Raw genomic sequence first — 18,663 nt, 5'->3', positions numbered from 1 at the left:
CAGCGCTCACCATGAAGGCACTTCTGAGATTACGTATAGAGCGGGTGGGACCGCTCTATACGTCATGGCACTAAAAAATCCGGAAATAGTGGTTGGGAGGGTTTATCGACGCAACAGCAAGAAAAGCAATGAATCAAATTAAAATATTTGCATTTATTTTTTTATTGAATAAAGTTAGCGATTAGGTTATCCAATGGAAAAAGAATGATTAGATATATTAGGATTACCTAAACTTTACCTTCACTTTAATGCAACAAAATCTAGGGACATACAACAAAATTTGCCTTTCTAGAAGATTGTGAGGGATCCCATAGTGCTGACGGATCTCGTTAGAAAATGTTACCAGAGCAGAGAACTTTAGAAAATCAGGGCCATGGTGGAGGGAGCTACTATTTACGTTTATTAATCCATAGCCAACTTCAAATTTGTTTGAGAATTAATTGGCCAAGATTTAACAAAACCTGTTTGTTAAAATAATAATTTGCAGAAATAACTCTTCCACAATAACATATGCCGTAAACTTAAAAATAAAAATAAATAAAAATAAGACAATCTTGTCAGTTTTGAAATAATGTTTAGTGATAATTAACAGAGGCAATAATGTCTTGCATTCTGCATACTGGGCTCTAGAATGTCCTGGAATGCCCACAGCCAGCCCCTGGCGACACCTTGTGTCCTATTTAGTGAAAGTACTTTAACAAAACAGACATGCAAATATTTTACAACTGCAAACATTTACATCAGCCATTCTGCAATCATGTTTCTTAAGTGCTATGGATGTAATTATTGTTTTGCTGCATTGCTAGCGGTTCTTGTTTAATTTGTGATATATCAAGTACTAGGCACCTCGCTCAAATATAGATGTCAATGGCAGGAATACCCAGTAACAAAACTCTAGAATAGATAGGTGAAGAGCTACTCAATAAATTTCAAATACGATCTTGCCTTTACAATGAGGCACATTGGCAACCTCATGGTTATCTATGAATCTAGGCCAATGAAAAACATGCAGTACGTTATTTTGAGATTAGGCACATATAAATAATAACACACAATCAGGTTCTACAAACATTATCTGGTACTACAAAAATGATACTTATTATACTATAATTTCAATGGGAAGCAATAGTAGTGTGCTTATTGTACTTGTATAACAAGTCGGTGGTTTAGTGTTGCATATGCACACAATCCAAACTATTGCTTTTGCCTTTCTAACTTTTGAAAACCTGCTGTTAAGTATTAATGCATGCTATTGTGTATTCAAAAACATATTACAATGCTATGGACATAAATATAGAGGTGAATTAAAGCATAATAAATGTGAAACAAAGGGTTAAAAATATCAGTCGAGGGAAAGGGTTAAAGAGCTAAAGTATATGACAATGGCGAAAGTGGGAAGGGGTCAAGGATGTATGTGTGTATTTGTGTATGTGGTAAATCATAAATAAAATTTACTTTGACAGTGTATAGAAAGAAACTTTGTAAAAATAATACACTACATGAGTTAAATTTTTATACTCAAGCATTATCTGAGAGAAATAACACACTATATAACACAGATACTGTAGTGTGCACTATACTACCATGCACATGATAGTTATTAACCAATGACTTAAGAGTGAAAATACAAATAGTATAGATTGCACTCCAGTGATGTGCACACTCCATGGCTGCACCTCAATGACAAGGCCCAAAGGAGGCTGAAACAATCATCTGGGGTTGCTGTTTCCCTTGTTCAGAGGAGCATTGCCTGGTATTTCGGGGTTGGACTGACCTTGTTAGGAGGGATCAGACTGATATACTTGAAGAAAATTTTCCTCTGTGAAAAGCACAATTGGGCAAAAATAAGCTACTCCGAGTCCCAGGTAGTAACCGGGCCATAGAATAAGCCACTAAGCTGTTATTCTTTCCTGGCAGACTGCTTCTCTTTCTGTTTACACTCCATAGATTGCATTTTTGCAATTGGCTATAATGCATTAAATGTGCTTGCTCTAAACTGAAAGCTGGATAATCAAGCATGAGAAAAACCCTATCAGCTCATTAGGTGAACTGGAACCTTGAAATTCTAGGTAAATTAAAGTGTAGCATATAATGTTGGTATAACAATTCAATCATCATGCAACATCTAACCTGAGAAGATTCTGGGCTGTCCGTATGACTTGTGATGATGAGATAATCTTGACTTTCAGAAGAAAAATGTTCAACATTGCTGGTTTCTGGAACTGTTAGAGTCTGTGTCTTGAGAGGAAAAAAATTATTGTTAAAAAGCAATATTTTAAACATACTGGTTAACTTCTATATTAAAATTGTGATGATTTTAGCACTAATAAAACTGCATGAAATAGACTTATCATTGATATTTATGCCAATTTGAGTTTTATGGCTAATGTTTATATTACCTAATAACACCTCATGACAAAAAGATTACACATATGCAAATGCAATATTACTAAATAAATGTTATTATGCTAATATTTCATAGTGACATTTAATATTAAACTGTTGAATTGAGCTTTTTAATATTTTAAATGGACAAAAAACATACTACTTGCAAGTGAAATGTTTTTGAACACATTAACCCCTTGTTTGCTCCAATTATTTTTTAATACGGGAAAATGCAAGATTCTACATTTTGGAAGTAAAAATAAGCAGGCAACGTATTATTTAAATGGGACAAGACTTAGCCAAACACAGGAGGAAAGGGATTTGGGGGTAGTAATACATAACAAGCTAAAGATGGGTGCACAATGCAGGGCAGCAGCTTCAAAGGCTAAAAAGATATTAGCATGTATTAAAAGAGGCATTGACTCAAGGGAGGAAAGCATAATTCTGTCACTATATAAAGCCCTGGTAAGACCTCACCTTGAGTATGGAGTGCAGTTCTGGGGACCAATCGCAAAAAAAGATATTGCAGAACTAGAAACAGTTCAGAGAAGGGCCACAAAGCTAATAAGGGGATTGGAGAATTTAACCTATCAGGAGAGGCTAGCCAAACTGGGTCTGTTTTCTTTAGAAAAAAGGTGCTTAAGAGGTGACATGATTACTTTATATAAATATATTCAAGGCCCATATACAGAGATGGCAGAAGCTCTGTTTATTCCAAGAAAATTGTTTGTGACCAGAGGTCACAATTTAAGGTTGGAGGAAAGGAGATTTAATCTCCTGCAACGGAAACGTTTTTCACTGTAAGAGCAATAAAATTGTGGAACTCATTACCAAAGGAGGTAGTGAATGCCAATACCCTAGATACATTTAAAAATTATTTGGATACATTTCTGTCTATAAACAAAATTCATGGATATGATTGATAGTATTAAATGGGTCACTTTTTAGTGGGATTATTTAAGCTTAACTGGAGCTTTTTGTATATATTTTAGATTTGTATAGGTTGAACTCGATGGACTTCGATCTTTTTTCAACCTCATCTACTATGTTACAAATAGCCAAATTCCCCACTTCTTCCCTTATTTGGAGTTGTCAACCAACTACTGTAATTGTGTTTCATTGTTTTGTAGCATTTTATCTAATCCTTCACCCTAAATCCAATTAGGGACAGATATGTAGTAGGAATAAGCCTATAAAATCTGCAGTGTGCACCAGAATTCTCAGACATAAAAGGGACATGATACTCAAAATTTTGTAAAAAAAAAAATGTTTGGTCAAATAAGGGTGATCCCTGAAAATGAGGAAGGGTTGATAAACCTAGGATGTGCACAAATGTAACAAAAAAAGTGTTTCAGTGCCAATCTAATACTATTTTGATTCAGCGTTGATGCTCAGTCAAAACATAATGTCATTAATTATTAATATAATCACTTCTAATGGTAATATAATTTATTATATGATAAACACAATCCAAGTGAAAAGCTCAGTGCTTTGGTGCCGTCACTTTATTGCATTATTAAAGACAACATACATCATCAATGGTTTGTTTTCACATTGCACAATATAATATATCAAAAAGACATGTCAATTAATGGGAAATAAGTAAATCTTTTACCTGTGATAATCCCTGCTGAAGTGTGAAAGTATACACAATGTTATTTGAAGACTGATCACCCCCAGTGATGATTACAAACTGAGATCCATTTGCAGCAAATGACATACAACTGGTGGGTTGTTCAATTGTAAAGTCCTGAAAATCAAAGAGAAGTAATTGGGTAGAAAACAAACTTGAAATACTCAAGGATGAATTATATAATTTTATACATTCATGGTCACCTATGCTCATTGGCATCCCACAAAACAATCAATTTACTTTTGTTTAATAGCTAAGTACAAGTGGAGCGCTAAATTATAGCGCATTCATTTATCCGTTTGCAGGCGCACGATAAATAGCAAGCCGTTAGTGGATGGTTATTGCTACCATGAGCTTACTGTAGCAATTAGCACTCAGAAAATTAACCAGAAATTTTTTATCCAGAGTTATTTTTCTAAAAATGCCCCAAATGCCATCGAAATAGAGGGCATTATAATTTTTTATTAAAACATGTAGCTTTTTTTTTTTTTTTAAATAAAAAACTGCACTAGGCAGTTTTTGGTCTTTAAAGTTAGCAGGCGTGGAGTGTTGGAAAAGTGCCTTTACATTGCGGTCTAAGGGAACTGTGTGTTCCCTGTAAATATATACGTATATGAATATATACATATATATTTATGTGTTAATATGTGTATATACACATATTAACACATACATATATATGTATATAATAATTTGCTGCTATTGCTGCGCTACTTACCCCCTTCGCTGTGCTTAGGTTCTGATGCCGTCACTGATGGCATCAGACCAACGCTCCCATTGGAGCCTATGGAAGCACTCTCCGTGAGCGCAATGCTTCCTAGCAATGCGAATGCGAGCTTGCTTTCACATTGCACTTTACTAATAATACCAGGGCACATTAGTGTGTGCTGGTATTATTCAGTGGAGCACTATTATTAATTTATCACTCCACTTGTAATGTAGCCCTAATTGTTTGAAAAGATAAATAATCCCTTTATTACCCATTCCCCAGTTTTGCATAACCAACATGGTTATATTAATATACATTTTACCTCTGTGATTACCTTGTACCTAAGCCTCTTCTGACACCCCCTGATCACATGGCTATTTATTTTTTATTTATTGACTTGCATTTTAGCCAATTTGTGCTGTGTCAGGCACAGATCCACAGGAGAGAGTCCAATGTTATCTATGTGGCTTACATGAATTAGCAGTCTATTGTTGAGAAAACCTAATAAAAAAGCATGTGAGAGGCTGTCTGTAGTGGTTTAGAAACAGGCAGAAACCTAGAGGTTTAAATGTTATAAAGAATATTATTATAACAATGTTGGTTGTGCAAAACTAGGGAATGGGTATTAAAGGCATTATCTATCTTTTAAAACAATAACAATTTGGATGTAGACTGTCCCTTTAACATAATTTTCTAAAGCTTCACAAAGAGGTTACAGATATAAATAACAAACTGTAGTTTGAAATGATACCTGTATTGGTATAAATATCCCACGCCATTCATAAATTGTGGAAATTGCCTGATTTACTGGTAATGATCTCAATAAAATAGCAAATGTTGTATCAGCATAACTGAAGAAGCGCCATCTAGAAGCTGAATCACTTTGAAAGTTTTGCAGTACTGAAAGTACATCATATGGACCCTCTAAAAAAAAGAAGAAAAAAAATAACTGAAGAGGATTATAAATAACTTAATTGACAATGTAAGATCTTAATCATTTGCCTACAAAAATATGTTGTTATGAAATAATCAGGATTCAAATGTAGGACATATGGCCATATTAGAAGTCAAACAATACTGACTTTAAGATACACCTCTCTCAATCAGTACGGAAAATTGTTGGCTAAAAGGTTTAAGAAAACCATTTTAAACAGCCCAATACATTGTACTTGTATCACATTTGATTAGTTAAGTGTATCTCTAACACGCACAAATATTGCTTTCTGTTTTAATACTTTTAAAAACCTGAAATATATCAAGTTTCAAGGGAAGGATCTGCACTCACATCAGCATATCAACAACTGCCAGTGTGCCAGTGTGTCAGTGTGCCAGTGTGTCAGGATCAATTTGTTAGTTATTAATGTATACAAGGCATCCGCACTCACTGGACTTTTAGCAAGTGAACAAGTTTATTAAAAAAAAAATCCATTCCTTCTGATGAGTTTCATTGAAACATTCAATTTCCTTTTTATAAAGTGTCAATAACATATCATACTTATTCCTAAGGCAGTTCCGGACATAGTCTCCCATTCTACGCTCACAGACATATTTAGGCCATTGCTGCGGGATACTTTAAGATAAACGGTCAAATTGCCTTCTTCAATGGTCAAGACGCTTGTCCTGCAATGTACAATATAAGTTTTAGAAACAATAAGTGATTTATCTTATACCTTTTGCAATCAGGCGGAATCCTAAATTTCATGTCACATTTTTTCTATTCATAAATACAGGGAGTGCAGAATTATTAGGCAAATGAGTATTTTGACCACATCATCCTCTTTATGCATGTTGTCTTACTCCAAGCTGTATAGGCTCGAAAGCCTACTACCAATTAAGCATATTAGGTGATGTGCATCTCTGTAATGAGAAGGGGTGTGGTCTAATGACATCAACACCCTATATCAGGTGTGCATAATTATTAGGCAACTTCCTTTCCTTTGGCAAAATGGGTCAAAAGAAGGACTTGACAGGCTCAGAAAAGTCAAAAATAGTGAGATATCTTGCAGAGGGATGCAGCACTCTTAAAATTGCAAAGCTTCTGAAGCGTGATCATCGAACAATCAAGCGTTTCATTCAAAATAGTCAACAGGGTCGCAAGAAGCGTGTGGAAAAACCAAGGTGCAAAATAACTGCCCATGAACTGAGAAAAGTCAAGCGTGCAGCTGCCAAGATGCCACTTGCCACCAGTTTGGCCATATTTCAGAGCTGCAACATCACTGGAGTGGCCAAAAGCACAAGGTGTACAATACTCAGAGACATGGCCAAGGTAAGAAAGGCTGAAAGACGACCACCACTGAACAAGACACACAAGCTGAAACGTCAAGACTGGGCCAAGAAATATCTCAAGACTGATTTTTCTAAGGTTTTATGGACTGATGAAATGAGAGTGAGTCTTGATGGGCCAGATGGATGGGCCCGTGGCTGGATTGGTAAAGGGCAGAGAGCTCCAGTCCGACTCAGACGCCAGCAAGGTGGAGGTGGAGTACTGGTTTGGGCTGGGATGAGCTTGTGGGGCCTTTTCGGGTTGAGGATGGAGTCAAGCTCAACTTCCAGTCCTACTGCCAGTTTCTGGAAGACACCTTCTTCAAGCAGTGGTACAGGAAGAAGTCTGCAGCCTTCAAGAAAAAACAGAATTTATGCTTACCTGATAAATTACTTTCTCCAACGGTGTGTCCGGTCCACGGCGTCATCCTTACTTGTGGGATATTCTCTTCCCCAACAGGAAATGGCAAAGAGTCCCAGCAAAGCTGGTCACATGATCCCTCCTAGGCTCCGCCCACCCCAGTCATTTGACCGACGGACAGGAGGAAATATATATAGGAGAAACCATATGATACCGTGGTGACTGTAGTTAGAGAAAATAATTCATCAGACCTGATTAAAAAACCAGGGCGGGCCGTGGACCGGACACACCGTTGGAGAAAGTAATTTATCAGGTAAGCATAAATTCTGTTTTCTCCAACATTGGTGTGTCCGGTCCACGGCGTCATCCTTACTTGTGGGAACCAATACCAAAGCTTTAGGACACGGATGAAGGGAGGGAGCAAATCAGGTCACCTAAACGGAAGGCACCACAGCTTGCAAAACCTTTCTCCCAAAAATAGCCTCCGAAGAAGCAAAAGTATCAAATTTGTAAAATTTGGCAAAAGTGTGCAGTGAAGACCAAGTTGCTGCCTTACATATCTGGTCAACAGAAGCCTCGTTCTTGAAGGCCCATGTGGAAGCCACAGCCCTAGTGGAGTGAGCTGTGATTCTTTCAGGAGGCTGCCTTCCAGCAGTCTCATAAGCCAAACGGATAATGCTTTTAAGCCAAAAGGAAAGAGAGGTAGAAGTCGCTTTTTGACCTCTCCTTTTACCAGAATAAACAACAAACAAGGAAGATGTTTGTCTGAAATCTTTAGTAGCCTCTAAATAGAACTTTAGAGCACGGACAACGTCCAAATTGTGTAACAAACGTTCCTTCTTTGAAACTGGATTTGGACACAAAGAAGGTACAACTATCTCCTGGTTAATATTTTTGTTAGAAACAACTTTAGGAAGAAAACCAGGCTTAGTACGCAAAACCACCTTATCTGCATGGAACACCAGATAAGGAGGAGAACACTGCAGAGCAGATAACTCTGAAACTCTTCTAGCAGAAGAAATTGCAACCAAAAACAAAATTTTCCAAGATAGTAACTTAATATCTATGGAATGTAAGGGTTCAAACGGAACCCCTTGAAGAACTGAAAGAACTAAATTTAGACTCCAGGGAGGAGTCAAAGGTCTGTAAACAGGCTTGATCCTAACCAGAGCCTGAACAAATGCTTGAACATCTGGCACAGCTGCCAGTCTTTTGTGTAGTAAGACAGATAAAGCAGAGATCTGTCCCTTTAGAGAACTTGCAGATAATCCTTTCTCCAAACCTTCTTGAAGAAAGGAGAGAATCTTAGGAATTTTTATCTTATTCCATGGAAATCCTTTGGATTCACACCAACAGATATATTTTTTCCATATTTTATGGTAAATTTTTCTAGTTACAGGTTTTCTGGCCTGAACCAGAGTATCTATCACCGAATCTGAAAACCCACGCTTTGATAGAATCAAGCGTTCAATCTCCAAGCCGTCAGTTGGAGGGATACCAGATTTGGGTGTTCGAATGGACCTTGAACAAGAAGGTCCTGTCTCAAAGGTAGCTTCCATGGTGGAGCCGATGACATATTCACCAGGTCTGCATACCAAGTCCTGCGTGGCCACGCAGGAGCTATCAAGATCACCGAGGCCCTCTCCTGATTGATCCTGGCTACCAGCCTGGGAATGAGAGGAAACGGTGGGAATACGTAAGCTAGGTTGAAAGTCCAAGGAGCTACTAGTGCATCTACTAGAGTCGCCTTGGGATCCCTGGATCTGGACCCGTAGCAAGGAACCTTGAAGTTCTGACAAGACGCCATCAGATCCATGTCTGGAATGCCCCATAATTTAGTTATTTGTGCAAAGATTTCCGGATGGAGTTCCCACTCCCCCGGATGAAATGTCTTACGACTCAGAAAATCCGCTTCCCAATTTTCCACTCCTGGGATGTGGATCGCAGACAAGTGGCAGGAGTGATCCTCCGCCCATTGAATTATTTTGGTCACTTCTTTCATCGCCAGGGAACTCTTTGTTCCCCCTTGATGATTGATATACGCAACAGTCGTCATGTTGTCTGATTGGAACCTTATGAATTTGGCCTTTGCTAGTTGAGGCCAAGCTCTGAGAGCATTGAATATCGCTCTCAGATCCAGAATGTTTATTGGGAGAAGAGACTCTTCCCGAGACCATAGACCCTGAGTTTTCAGGGATTCCCAGACCGCACCCCAGCCCACTAGACTGGCGTCGGTCGTGACAATGACCCACTCTGGCCTGCAGAAGATCATTCCCTGGGACAGATGGTCCAGGGTCAGCCACCAACGGAGTGAATCTCTGGTCTTTTGATCTACTAGAATCATTGGAGACAAGTCTGTATAATCCCCATTCCACTGTTTGAGCATGCACAGTTGTAATGGTCTTAGATGAATTCGTGCAAAAGGAACTATGTCCATTGTTGCAACCATCAATCCTATTACTTCCATGCACTGCGCTATGGAAGGACGAGGAACAGAATGAAGCACTTGACAAGAGCTTAGAAGTTTTGATTTTCTGACCTCTGTCAGAAAAATCCTCATTTCTAAGGAATCTATTATTGTTCCCAAGAAGGGAACTCTTGTTGACGGGGACAGAGAACTCTTTTCTTTGTTCACCTTCCATCCGTGAGATGTGAGAAAGGCTAAAACGATGTCCGTATGAGCCTTTGCCTTTGACAGGGACGACGCTTGTATTAGAATGTCGTCCAAGTAAGGTACTACTGCAATGCCCCTTGGTCTTAAAACCGCTAGAAGGGACCCTAGCACCTTTGTGAAAATCCTTGGAGCAGTGGCTAATCCGAATGGAAGAGCCACAAACTGGTAATGTTTGTCCAGAAAAGCGAACCTTAGGAACTGATGATGTTCCTTGTGGATAGGGATATGTAGGTACGCATCCTTTAGATCCACGGTAGTCATAAATTGACTTTCCTGGATGGTTGGTAGAATCGTTCGAATAGTTTCCATTTTGAACGATGGTACCCTGAGAAATTTGTTTAGGATCTTCAAATCCAAAATTGGTCTGAACATTCCCTCTTTTTTGGGAACTACGAACAGATTGGAATAAAATCCCATTCCTTGTTCCTTTATTGGAACTGGGTGAATCACTCCCATCTTTAACAGGTCTTCTACACAATGTAAGAATGCCTGTCTCTTTATTTGGTTTGAGGATAAGTGAGACTTGTGGAACCTTCCCCTTGGGGGTAGTTCCATGAATTCCAGGAGATAACCTTGAGAAACTATTTCTAGCGCCCAAGGATCCTGAACATCTCTTGCCCAAGCCTGAGCAAAGAGAGAGAGTCTGCCCCCCACCAGATCCGGTCCCGGATCGGGGGCTACTCCTTCATGCTGTCTTGTTAGCAGTGGCAGGCTTCTTGGCCTGCTTACCCTTGTTCCAGCCTTGCATTGGTTTCCAGGCTGGTTTGGGTTGTGAGGCATTACCCTCTTGCTTAGAGGATGCAGAATTAGAGGGTGGTCCATTTCTGCGAAAGGGACGAAAATTAGGCTTATTTTTAGCCTTAAAAGACCTATCCTGTGGAAGGGCGTGGCCCTTTCCCCCAGTGATGTCTGAAATAATCTCTTTCAAATCAGGTCCAAATAAAGTTTTACCTTTGAAAGGAATGTTAAGTAATTTTGTCTTGGATGACACATCCGCTGACCAAGACTTTAGCCAAAGCGCTCTGCGCGCCACAATAGCAAACCCTGAATTTTTCGCCGCTAATTTTGCTAATTGCAAAGCGGCATCTAAAATAAAAGAGTTAGCCAATTTAAGTGCGTGAACTCTGTCCATAACCTCCTCATATGGAGTTTCTCTACTGAGCGACTTTTCTAGTTCCTCGAACCAGAACCACGCTGCCGTAGTGACAGGAACAATGCATGAAATTGGTTGTAGAAGGTAGCCTTGCTGTACAAAAATCTTTTTAAGCAAACCTTCCAATTTTTTATCCATAGGATCTTTGAAAGCACAACTATCTTCGATAGGAATAGTAGTGCGTTTGTTTAGAGTAGAAACTGCCCCCTCGACCTTGGGGACTGTCTGCCATAAGTCCTTTCTGGGGTCGACCATAGGAAATAATTTCTTAAATATAGGGGGAGGAACAAAAGGTATGCCAGGCTTTTCCCACTCTTTATTTACTATGTCCGCCACCCGCTTGGGTATAGGAAAAGCGTCGGGGGGCACCGGAACCTCTAGGAACCTGTCCATCTTGCATAATTTCTCTGGAATGACCAAATTGTCACAATCATCCAGAGTAGATAACACCTCCTTAAGCAGTGCGCGGAGATGTTCTAATTTAAATTTAAATGTCACAACATCAGGTTCAGCTTGATGAGAAATTTTTCCTGAATCTGAAATTTCTCCCTCAGACAAAACCTCCCTCATGGCCCCTTTAGATTGGTGTGAGGGTATGACAGAACAATTATCATCAGCGTCCTCTTGCTCTTCAGTGTTTAAAACAGAGCAATCGCGCTTTCTCTGATAAGTAGGCATTTTGGATAAAAGATTTGCTATGGAGTTATCCATTACAGCCGTTAATTGTTGCATGGTAATAAGTATTGGCGCACTAGATGTACTAGGGGCCTCCTGCATGGGCAAAACTGGTGTAGACACAGTAGGAGATGATGTAGTATCATGTTTACTCCCCTCATTTGAGGAATCATCTTGGGCAATATCATTATTTGTGGCAGTACTGTCCTTACTTTGTTTGGACGCTATGGCACAATTATCACATAAATTTAAATGGGGAGACACATTTGCTTTCATACATATAGAACATAGCTTATCTGAAGGTACAGACATGTTAAACAGGCTTAAACTTGTCAATAATGCACAAAAAACGTTTTAAAATAAAACCGTTACTGTCACTTTAAATTTCGAACAGAAAACACTTTATTACTGAATATGTGAAAAAGTATGAAGGAATTGTTCAAAAATCACCAAATTCATTTCACCACAGTGTCTTAAAGCCTTAAAAGTATTGCACACCAAATTTCAGAGCTTTAACCCTTAAAATAACGGAACCGGAGCCATTTTTCAATTTAACCCCTATACAGTCCCAGATATGACTGAAAAAGGTGTCCAATACAGTGCCTGCCGTTTTATAAACGTTCCCCAAGATTATAAATGTCAATTGTTAGCCTAAATTTGAATAATATGCACAAATAAAGCAAACGATTTAGCCCATAAAAATGTCTACCAGTTTTTTTAGCCCATAATAAGCCCTTTTTCTGTTTGTTTTTGACTAAGAAAATGGCTTACCGGTCCCCATGAGGGGAAATGACAGCCTTCCAGAATTACACAGTCTTGTTAGAAATATGGCTAGTCATACCTTAAGCAGAAGAGTCTGCTAACTGTTTCCCCCAACTGAAGTTACTTCATCTCAACAGTCCTATGTGGAAATAGCAATCGATTTTAGTTACTGTCTGCTAAAATCATCTTCCTCTTACAAACAGAAATCTTCATCCTTTTCTGTTTCAGAGTAAATAGTACATACCAGCACTATTTTAAAATAACAAACACTTGATAGAAGAATAAAAACTACATTTAAACACCAAAAAACTCTTAACCATCTCCTTGGAGATGTTGCCTGTACAACGGCAAAGAGAATGACTGGGGTGGGCGGAGCCTAGGAGGGATCATGTGACCAGCTTTGCTGGGACTCTTTGCCATTTCCTGTTGGGGAAGAGAATATCCCACAAGTAAGGATGACGCCGTGGACCGGACACACCAATGTTGGAGAAACATGATTTTCATGCAGGACAATGCTCCATCACCATCACACGCGTCCAAGTACTCCACAGCGTGGCTGGCAAGAAAGGGTATAAAAGAAGAAAATCTAATGACATGGCCTCCTTGTTCACCTGATCTGAACCCCATTGAGAACCTGTGGTCCATCATCAATTGTGAGATTTACAAGGAGGGAAAACAGTACACCTCTCTGAACAGTGTCTGGGAGGCTGTGGTTGCTGCTGCACGCAATGTTGATGGTGAACAGATCAAAACACTGACAGAATCCATGGATGGCAGGCTTTTGAGTGTCCTTGCAAAGAAAGGTGGCTATATTGGTCACTGATTTGTTTTTGTTTTGTTTTTGAATGTCAGAAATCTATATTTGTGAATGTTGAGATGTTATATTGGTTTCACTGGTAAAAATAAATAATTGAAAGGGTATATATTTGTTTTTTGTTAAGTTGCCTAATAATTATGCACAGTAATAGTCACCTGCACACACAGATATCCCCCTAAAATAGCTATAACTAAAAACAAACTAAAAACTACTTCCAAAACTATTCAGCTTTGATATTAATTAGTTTTTTTGGGTTCATTGAGAACATGGTTGTTGTTCAATAATAAAATTAATCCTCAAAAATACAACTTGCCTAATAATTCTGCACTCCCTGTAATGATTCATTGTTTACGTTTCTATTTACACATAATCATTTCCACAAGTTTTGCAGGACTTAAATACAAGAAACAAAACTAAGAACATAAGCGAATACTAATTATTTCAAATATTGAGGGGGCGGAGCTAGCTCTAGAGCAGGATGGTCGCATAGTTCAGAAGCTCCGGCTATATTACTCATAAAATTAAGCTTAGCGACCATCAAGACTCTTCTACTTTAACAATTTTGACATCCCTAAGGCTCAGGAGATTCCACAGCCTAATACTGCAAAGGAAAACACACTATGCTGGCGGAACTTTATAGCTCTGATGCAAATCTTATCGCTCAAAGTTCTTGAGGGCAGCCATTTTCTAGCCCACATGGAGACCAGAGAGGAGGCTTAATGCTTTAAACTTTTCCCACTAACTTGTATAGCCATATATGTTTACTATGTCATCTGTGGCATTCATCCTGCTAGATAATTGTCAGGCTGCTCTTGTACATGCGCTACAACTGGTGCTCCAGCCTGAGGGGTCACACTCTGTAAAGCCTGAATCCAATCGAGAGACCGATTACTCACAGTTGAACCCGGCTGCTACACCTGTAGGGGACTGTGGTTTCCGATCCCATAGACAGTCAGCTGTCCCCTCTAGCAACGATCTAGTTACTGAGAATGGTGACTATTCCCTAATGACAGCGCAACAGTAATAGAGCCTCAACGTGCTTCCCTGAAAGGTGGCAGTATGTATATATATACAGAGGGCAGAGCAGCGGCTGGACCTACAGATTTAGACGCCACTGCTGTGAAATCACAGTTGCTTGAGCCGATACATGCAATCCATTACTACTGTGGCAGATGGAATAGCGGATCAGTTACTGATGAGTATTTGGAGACTTTTGTCTTGAGAGGTGGTGCATATAGCTGGTTCATAAGGTTGGAGAGCCTGGAGACTAATATACAGAACTGCCGGATTACTGGTGTGGGATAAGAGACTTTGTTTCACATGTATGGGGCAGCTCAACGTTTATTACCAGCAGTCGTTTAATAACGAGCTCCCTTCAAGAACATAGAGATGGCAGAAAATGTGGGACATATTCCTCTCTCACAGTCTATGTCTTAACTGCACAATCACCCACACATGGTTTTCGATTTCCTCAATGGTTAGGCAATATTTTTGCGTTTAGTCTTGTTAACCAACAATTTATATTGTGTTAGTTCATAATCCTTTTTTGTAATGTTTTATCTATTCCATAACTCTCCTAGATATTGGTAAAGTTGACGTCTCTGGACTCTGTTATATTTTGTAGTCCATCCTGTAACAAATCTATAGTAATTGTAGTCTTTAATTACAGGTTTGCATGCTAGGAATCCATAATTATCTTTTTGTTATTGAATGTAGGAGGGTTTTGACACTTGTACCTGCTTATTCCCGTTTATATGCACCCTAACTGCAGGCTATACTTTTAATTCAGGGGAAGCACCTGCTGATTGAATAATTCTATGTAGGGCAATGGAGATGATTTATACAACATACCATATAAAACAGGTATTGGATTCCTATAATCTATCATTAGCGTTAATCCAGGGGTAGATAGTTTGTAAAATAGTTAAACACAGAAGCCTGTTTAGAAAGACTTTGTTCAATTTGAGCCATGCATGATATATGTTTTTTTTGGCTATCCCAAAAGGTTTAATACTAAATGACATCCATCAAGGTTGAGTATAGCACATTAGAGATTTTAGACAAATTTTATGAAGCCTTAGCATAGTTCCTTTTATTTTATACATTATTCCAGTTCATATCACTAGTGATTTTCGGTAACATATACAGGCTTTAGTTATATTATTTAATAAACCCATTATAAGCCTGAACTGGATTTTTTAATTGTATAAAATATTTCTGTGACTCAAGCCATCAAGTTTAGGGATAAATTATAGAACTGGGATTCTGCTCTGCCAGCGGCCGAGACAGGGCAGAATTTTTTTTTCTCTCTTAGCTATTGCCCCATACATAATAAGCAGCGTAAAGGAAATTACACATAGAAGATTTCCACCTCCTATTAGGTTTTTGATGGTCTCTGGGACCGATCATTCCATACTATAAATTTTATAATACTTCTGTGTGTTATAGTTTATAACTAGCTAGCATATATTGTTTTTCTACTGTTTTAGATATATATACTATATTGTGATCTTATTCCACACCTATGGCACTGTTTTTCTATAGTCTCTATTTGGAATATACTTGCATGACATGCCAGTTATAGCTCCCCCAACTGTTTGTTTATTTTATAAGCATCGGAACACAGATTCCTTTAATCTTTACATTTTGTTTATTTTATAAGCATCGGAACACAGATTCCTTTAATCTTTAAATTCTTATAGTCCATTTGTATGAGCATAACCATAGTAACTAGTGCTAAATTTTCTCTTAACATATATTGAGAAGTATAGTTGTGAGGACCCAAAAGTGGTCCTATATATCAAAAATTTAAAAAATCAGAGGCTAATTTATAGGTCTGTCTCTTATAGTCCATCTCTATGTGCAAAACTATAGTAACTAATGTTAAATTTTCTTTTATCATATATTGAGAATGATAGATGTGAGGACCCAAAAGAGGTCCTATATATCAAAAATTAAAAACTCTGAGGCTAATTTCTAGGTCCGTCAACCACTTAGATAACATTACATTACTAGAAACTACCTTTGGCCACTAGATCTTTATTATGTATGTTTCAGGAAATGTAAGTTACTATTTGTGCCTTAAGTTTTTGTTGTAATACTCAGTGTATGCATAGTAATGTATATTTTTGCAAATTGCCCCCACGGGTCGGGGGTCTATGTTTGTGGTTACAATATTGTTTTCTTCTATACCTCAATAAAAATTATAATTAAAAAAAAATAAAAAATAAAATTATTTCAAATATTTATTTGCAACAGGGTACATTTGTATTTCAAAATTCAACTGCTATAAGAACTATCCCTTATTTTTGATGGAAGTGCAACAATACGGTAAAAAAATATGAATGTCATACATTTTATATTATGCACTAAAAAAACCTTGGGAACAATATACTTGAACTGAAAAAGCTGCCTAAGTGAGATTTTCAAACTTACTTATCACCCAGATGCTGCTAGGTCCCCATTATATACTAGATCCAGGGTTTTAACTTGAAAATGGGAAGAAATAATAAACTCAATAGATCACTTTAACCATGCTAAATCAGAAGTTGATATTCCAAGTCCAGAAGTTACAGCAAAATGTAAAAAAATAAATCACTTTTTGTGGAAATGGACTGCTTTTACCATTAATAAAAAAAAAAAACAGGTCACTTTTGTAGCAGGCAGGGGCAGTGAGCCTGTCAATCATATACACCTGTGCAACATAATAACACTATTGTGATTATATAAAACTGGTTAAGAACCATCTGGAACTTGGGCTTTAAGAATCACATTGATGGGTGCACACATCCAGATAATCTAAAGATTATTGCACTTTTCAGCTCTCGGATCATTGGCTGTCAGGCAAATATACAGGAGTGCCTGCCACCCAGTCAACCAATCAATACACAGCACAACAATTATTTAGTCATTGATGTTCTAATTACCCTAGTCCTTAAACGGTTTATTTGTGAACTAAGCTTAATGTTCCGTAAGAGTCCAGAGGCCTCGATCTCTAAGCTGGATTGGTCCTAAGTCACTTCGTTCTCTTAACTCTACCAAATAAATACATTTTGAGGTGTTCGGGTTTCATGACTTCTAGCAATGACAATGAGAATGAATCAATATATTAATTTTGGCACCATCAAGTCACAGACACTGTTTTGTTTTTTGTTTCTTAATTTCAAACCAACTGTAATTAATAGGTAAAGCAGCTAAATAAATTTGAAAACAAGCCAGAGTTACATACAAAGGGCTAGATTTCAAGTGGAGCTCTAACTGTTGCGCTCGAGCAATAAGTGGTATTTTGCGGCTTTTTTCGAGCGTATTACAAGTTGAAAGTAAACATGTTTACTTGAGCGCAATTTAACTTAACGCGTGTTGGTTTAGCGTGACTTCAGAGCTCTGTTAACTGTCATGCGAGATAAAAAACACTGATAAAAAAATGTAAAAAATTAAATTGCATTAAAAAGTTATAAGTGCTCAAAGATATGATGTCTCAGGTGTTAGAGAAAAAAAGGGCATGCAAAGGGCTTTAACAATGAGATACATACATACACATGTCTAAATATATATATAATTCATTCCCAAAGCACAGGCACTCGGTCTTGAGTAAAAAATCACGTTTATTCAATCAAGGTTAAAAAGACATAACGTTTCAACACATTGCTGTGCCTTTGTCAATTGTCAAAAGATACAACAAAAACCTAAAAACAATGACAAACATACATCAAAACAGTCCTTATATACCCATCATGTAGCTTCATACAGCTTAAGCGTACCGCCATTCAGCACATGTGAGTGACGTCATCAGAGAGCGCCAACGTGCGTAACGTCATGACGTAAGTAGTCACATTGCCATAGCAACGTTGTATACATAACACAGAGAGTAATGCTAATGGTTACACTGTTATAAGGAAGGAGGATGCTATATATCAATACCCAATTTTATCACATAATATAGCTGTTGAAGAACATGTGGGGCCAAAATTATCAAAGTGCTCTGATAATTCTGGCCCCACATGTTCTTCAACAGCATGGGTGTTCGTTTTTTTAAGTTTTTCATGCTCCATTGACTTTTATGGGGTCATTTTTTGTGCACGTTGGGTTTAGTCTCACACGCAAACTTTTACGTTTAATTTGCAACCAGACGTGTGCAAAAAGCCTCCATCCAGCGTAGTTTACGCTCGAGTGGGAGCATTAAATAGCTATCCACTCGTAATCTAGAACAAAATAGTTCAAAGAAAAGCACGA

The 18,663-nt window shown here is 38.1% G+C and overlaps 1 protein-coding gene across 1 annotated transcript in view; it reads right to left on the bottom strand.

The window, feature by feature from the left end:
- The window catches only part of ADGRV1 (adhesion G protein-coupled receptor V1), a 1,190,013-nt gene that overhangs the window by 705,250 nt on the left and 466,100 nt on the right, over positions 1-18,663 (bottom strand). Inside the window, 4 exon segments of the mRNA XM_053699719.1 lie at positions 2,131-2,238; positions 4,001-4,135; positions 5,479-5,651; positions 6,223-6,347. Of these exon segments, the coding sequence (XP_053555694.1) occupies positions 2,131-2,238; positions 4,001-4,135; positions 5,479-5,651; positions 6,223-6,347 (541 nt within the window).

The sequence above is a fragment of the Bombina bombina genome, chromosome 2, assembly GCF_027579735.1.
Source record: "Bombina bombina isolate aBomBom1 chromosome 2, aBomBom1.pri, whole genome shotgun sequence".
Taxonomy (NCBI): domain Eukaryota; kingdom Metazoa; phylum Chordata; class Amphibia; order Anura; family Bombinatoridae; genus Bombina; species Bombina bombina.
Note: the sequence above shows the minus strand (reverse complement) of the source record. Positions and strands in the feature narration are given on the sequence as shown.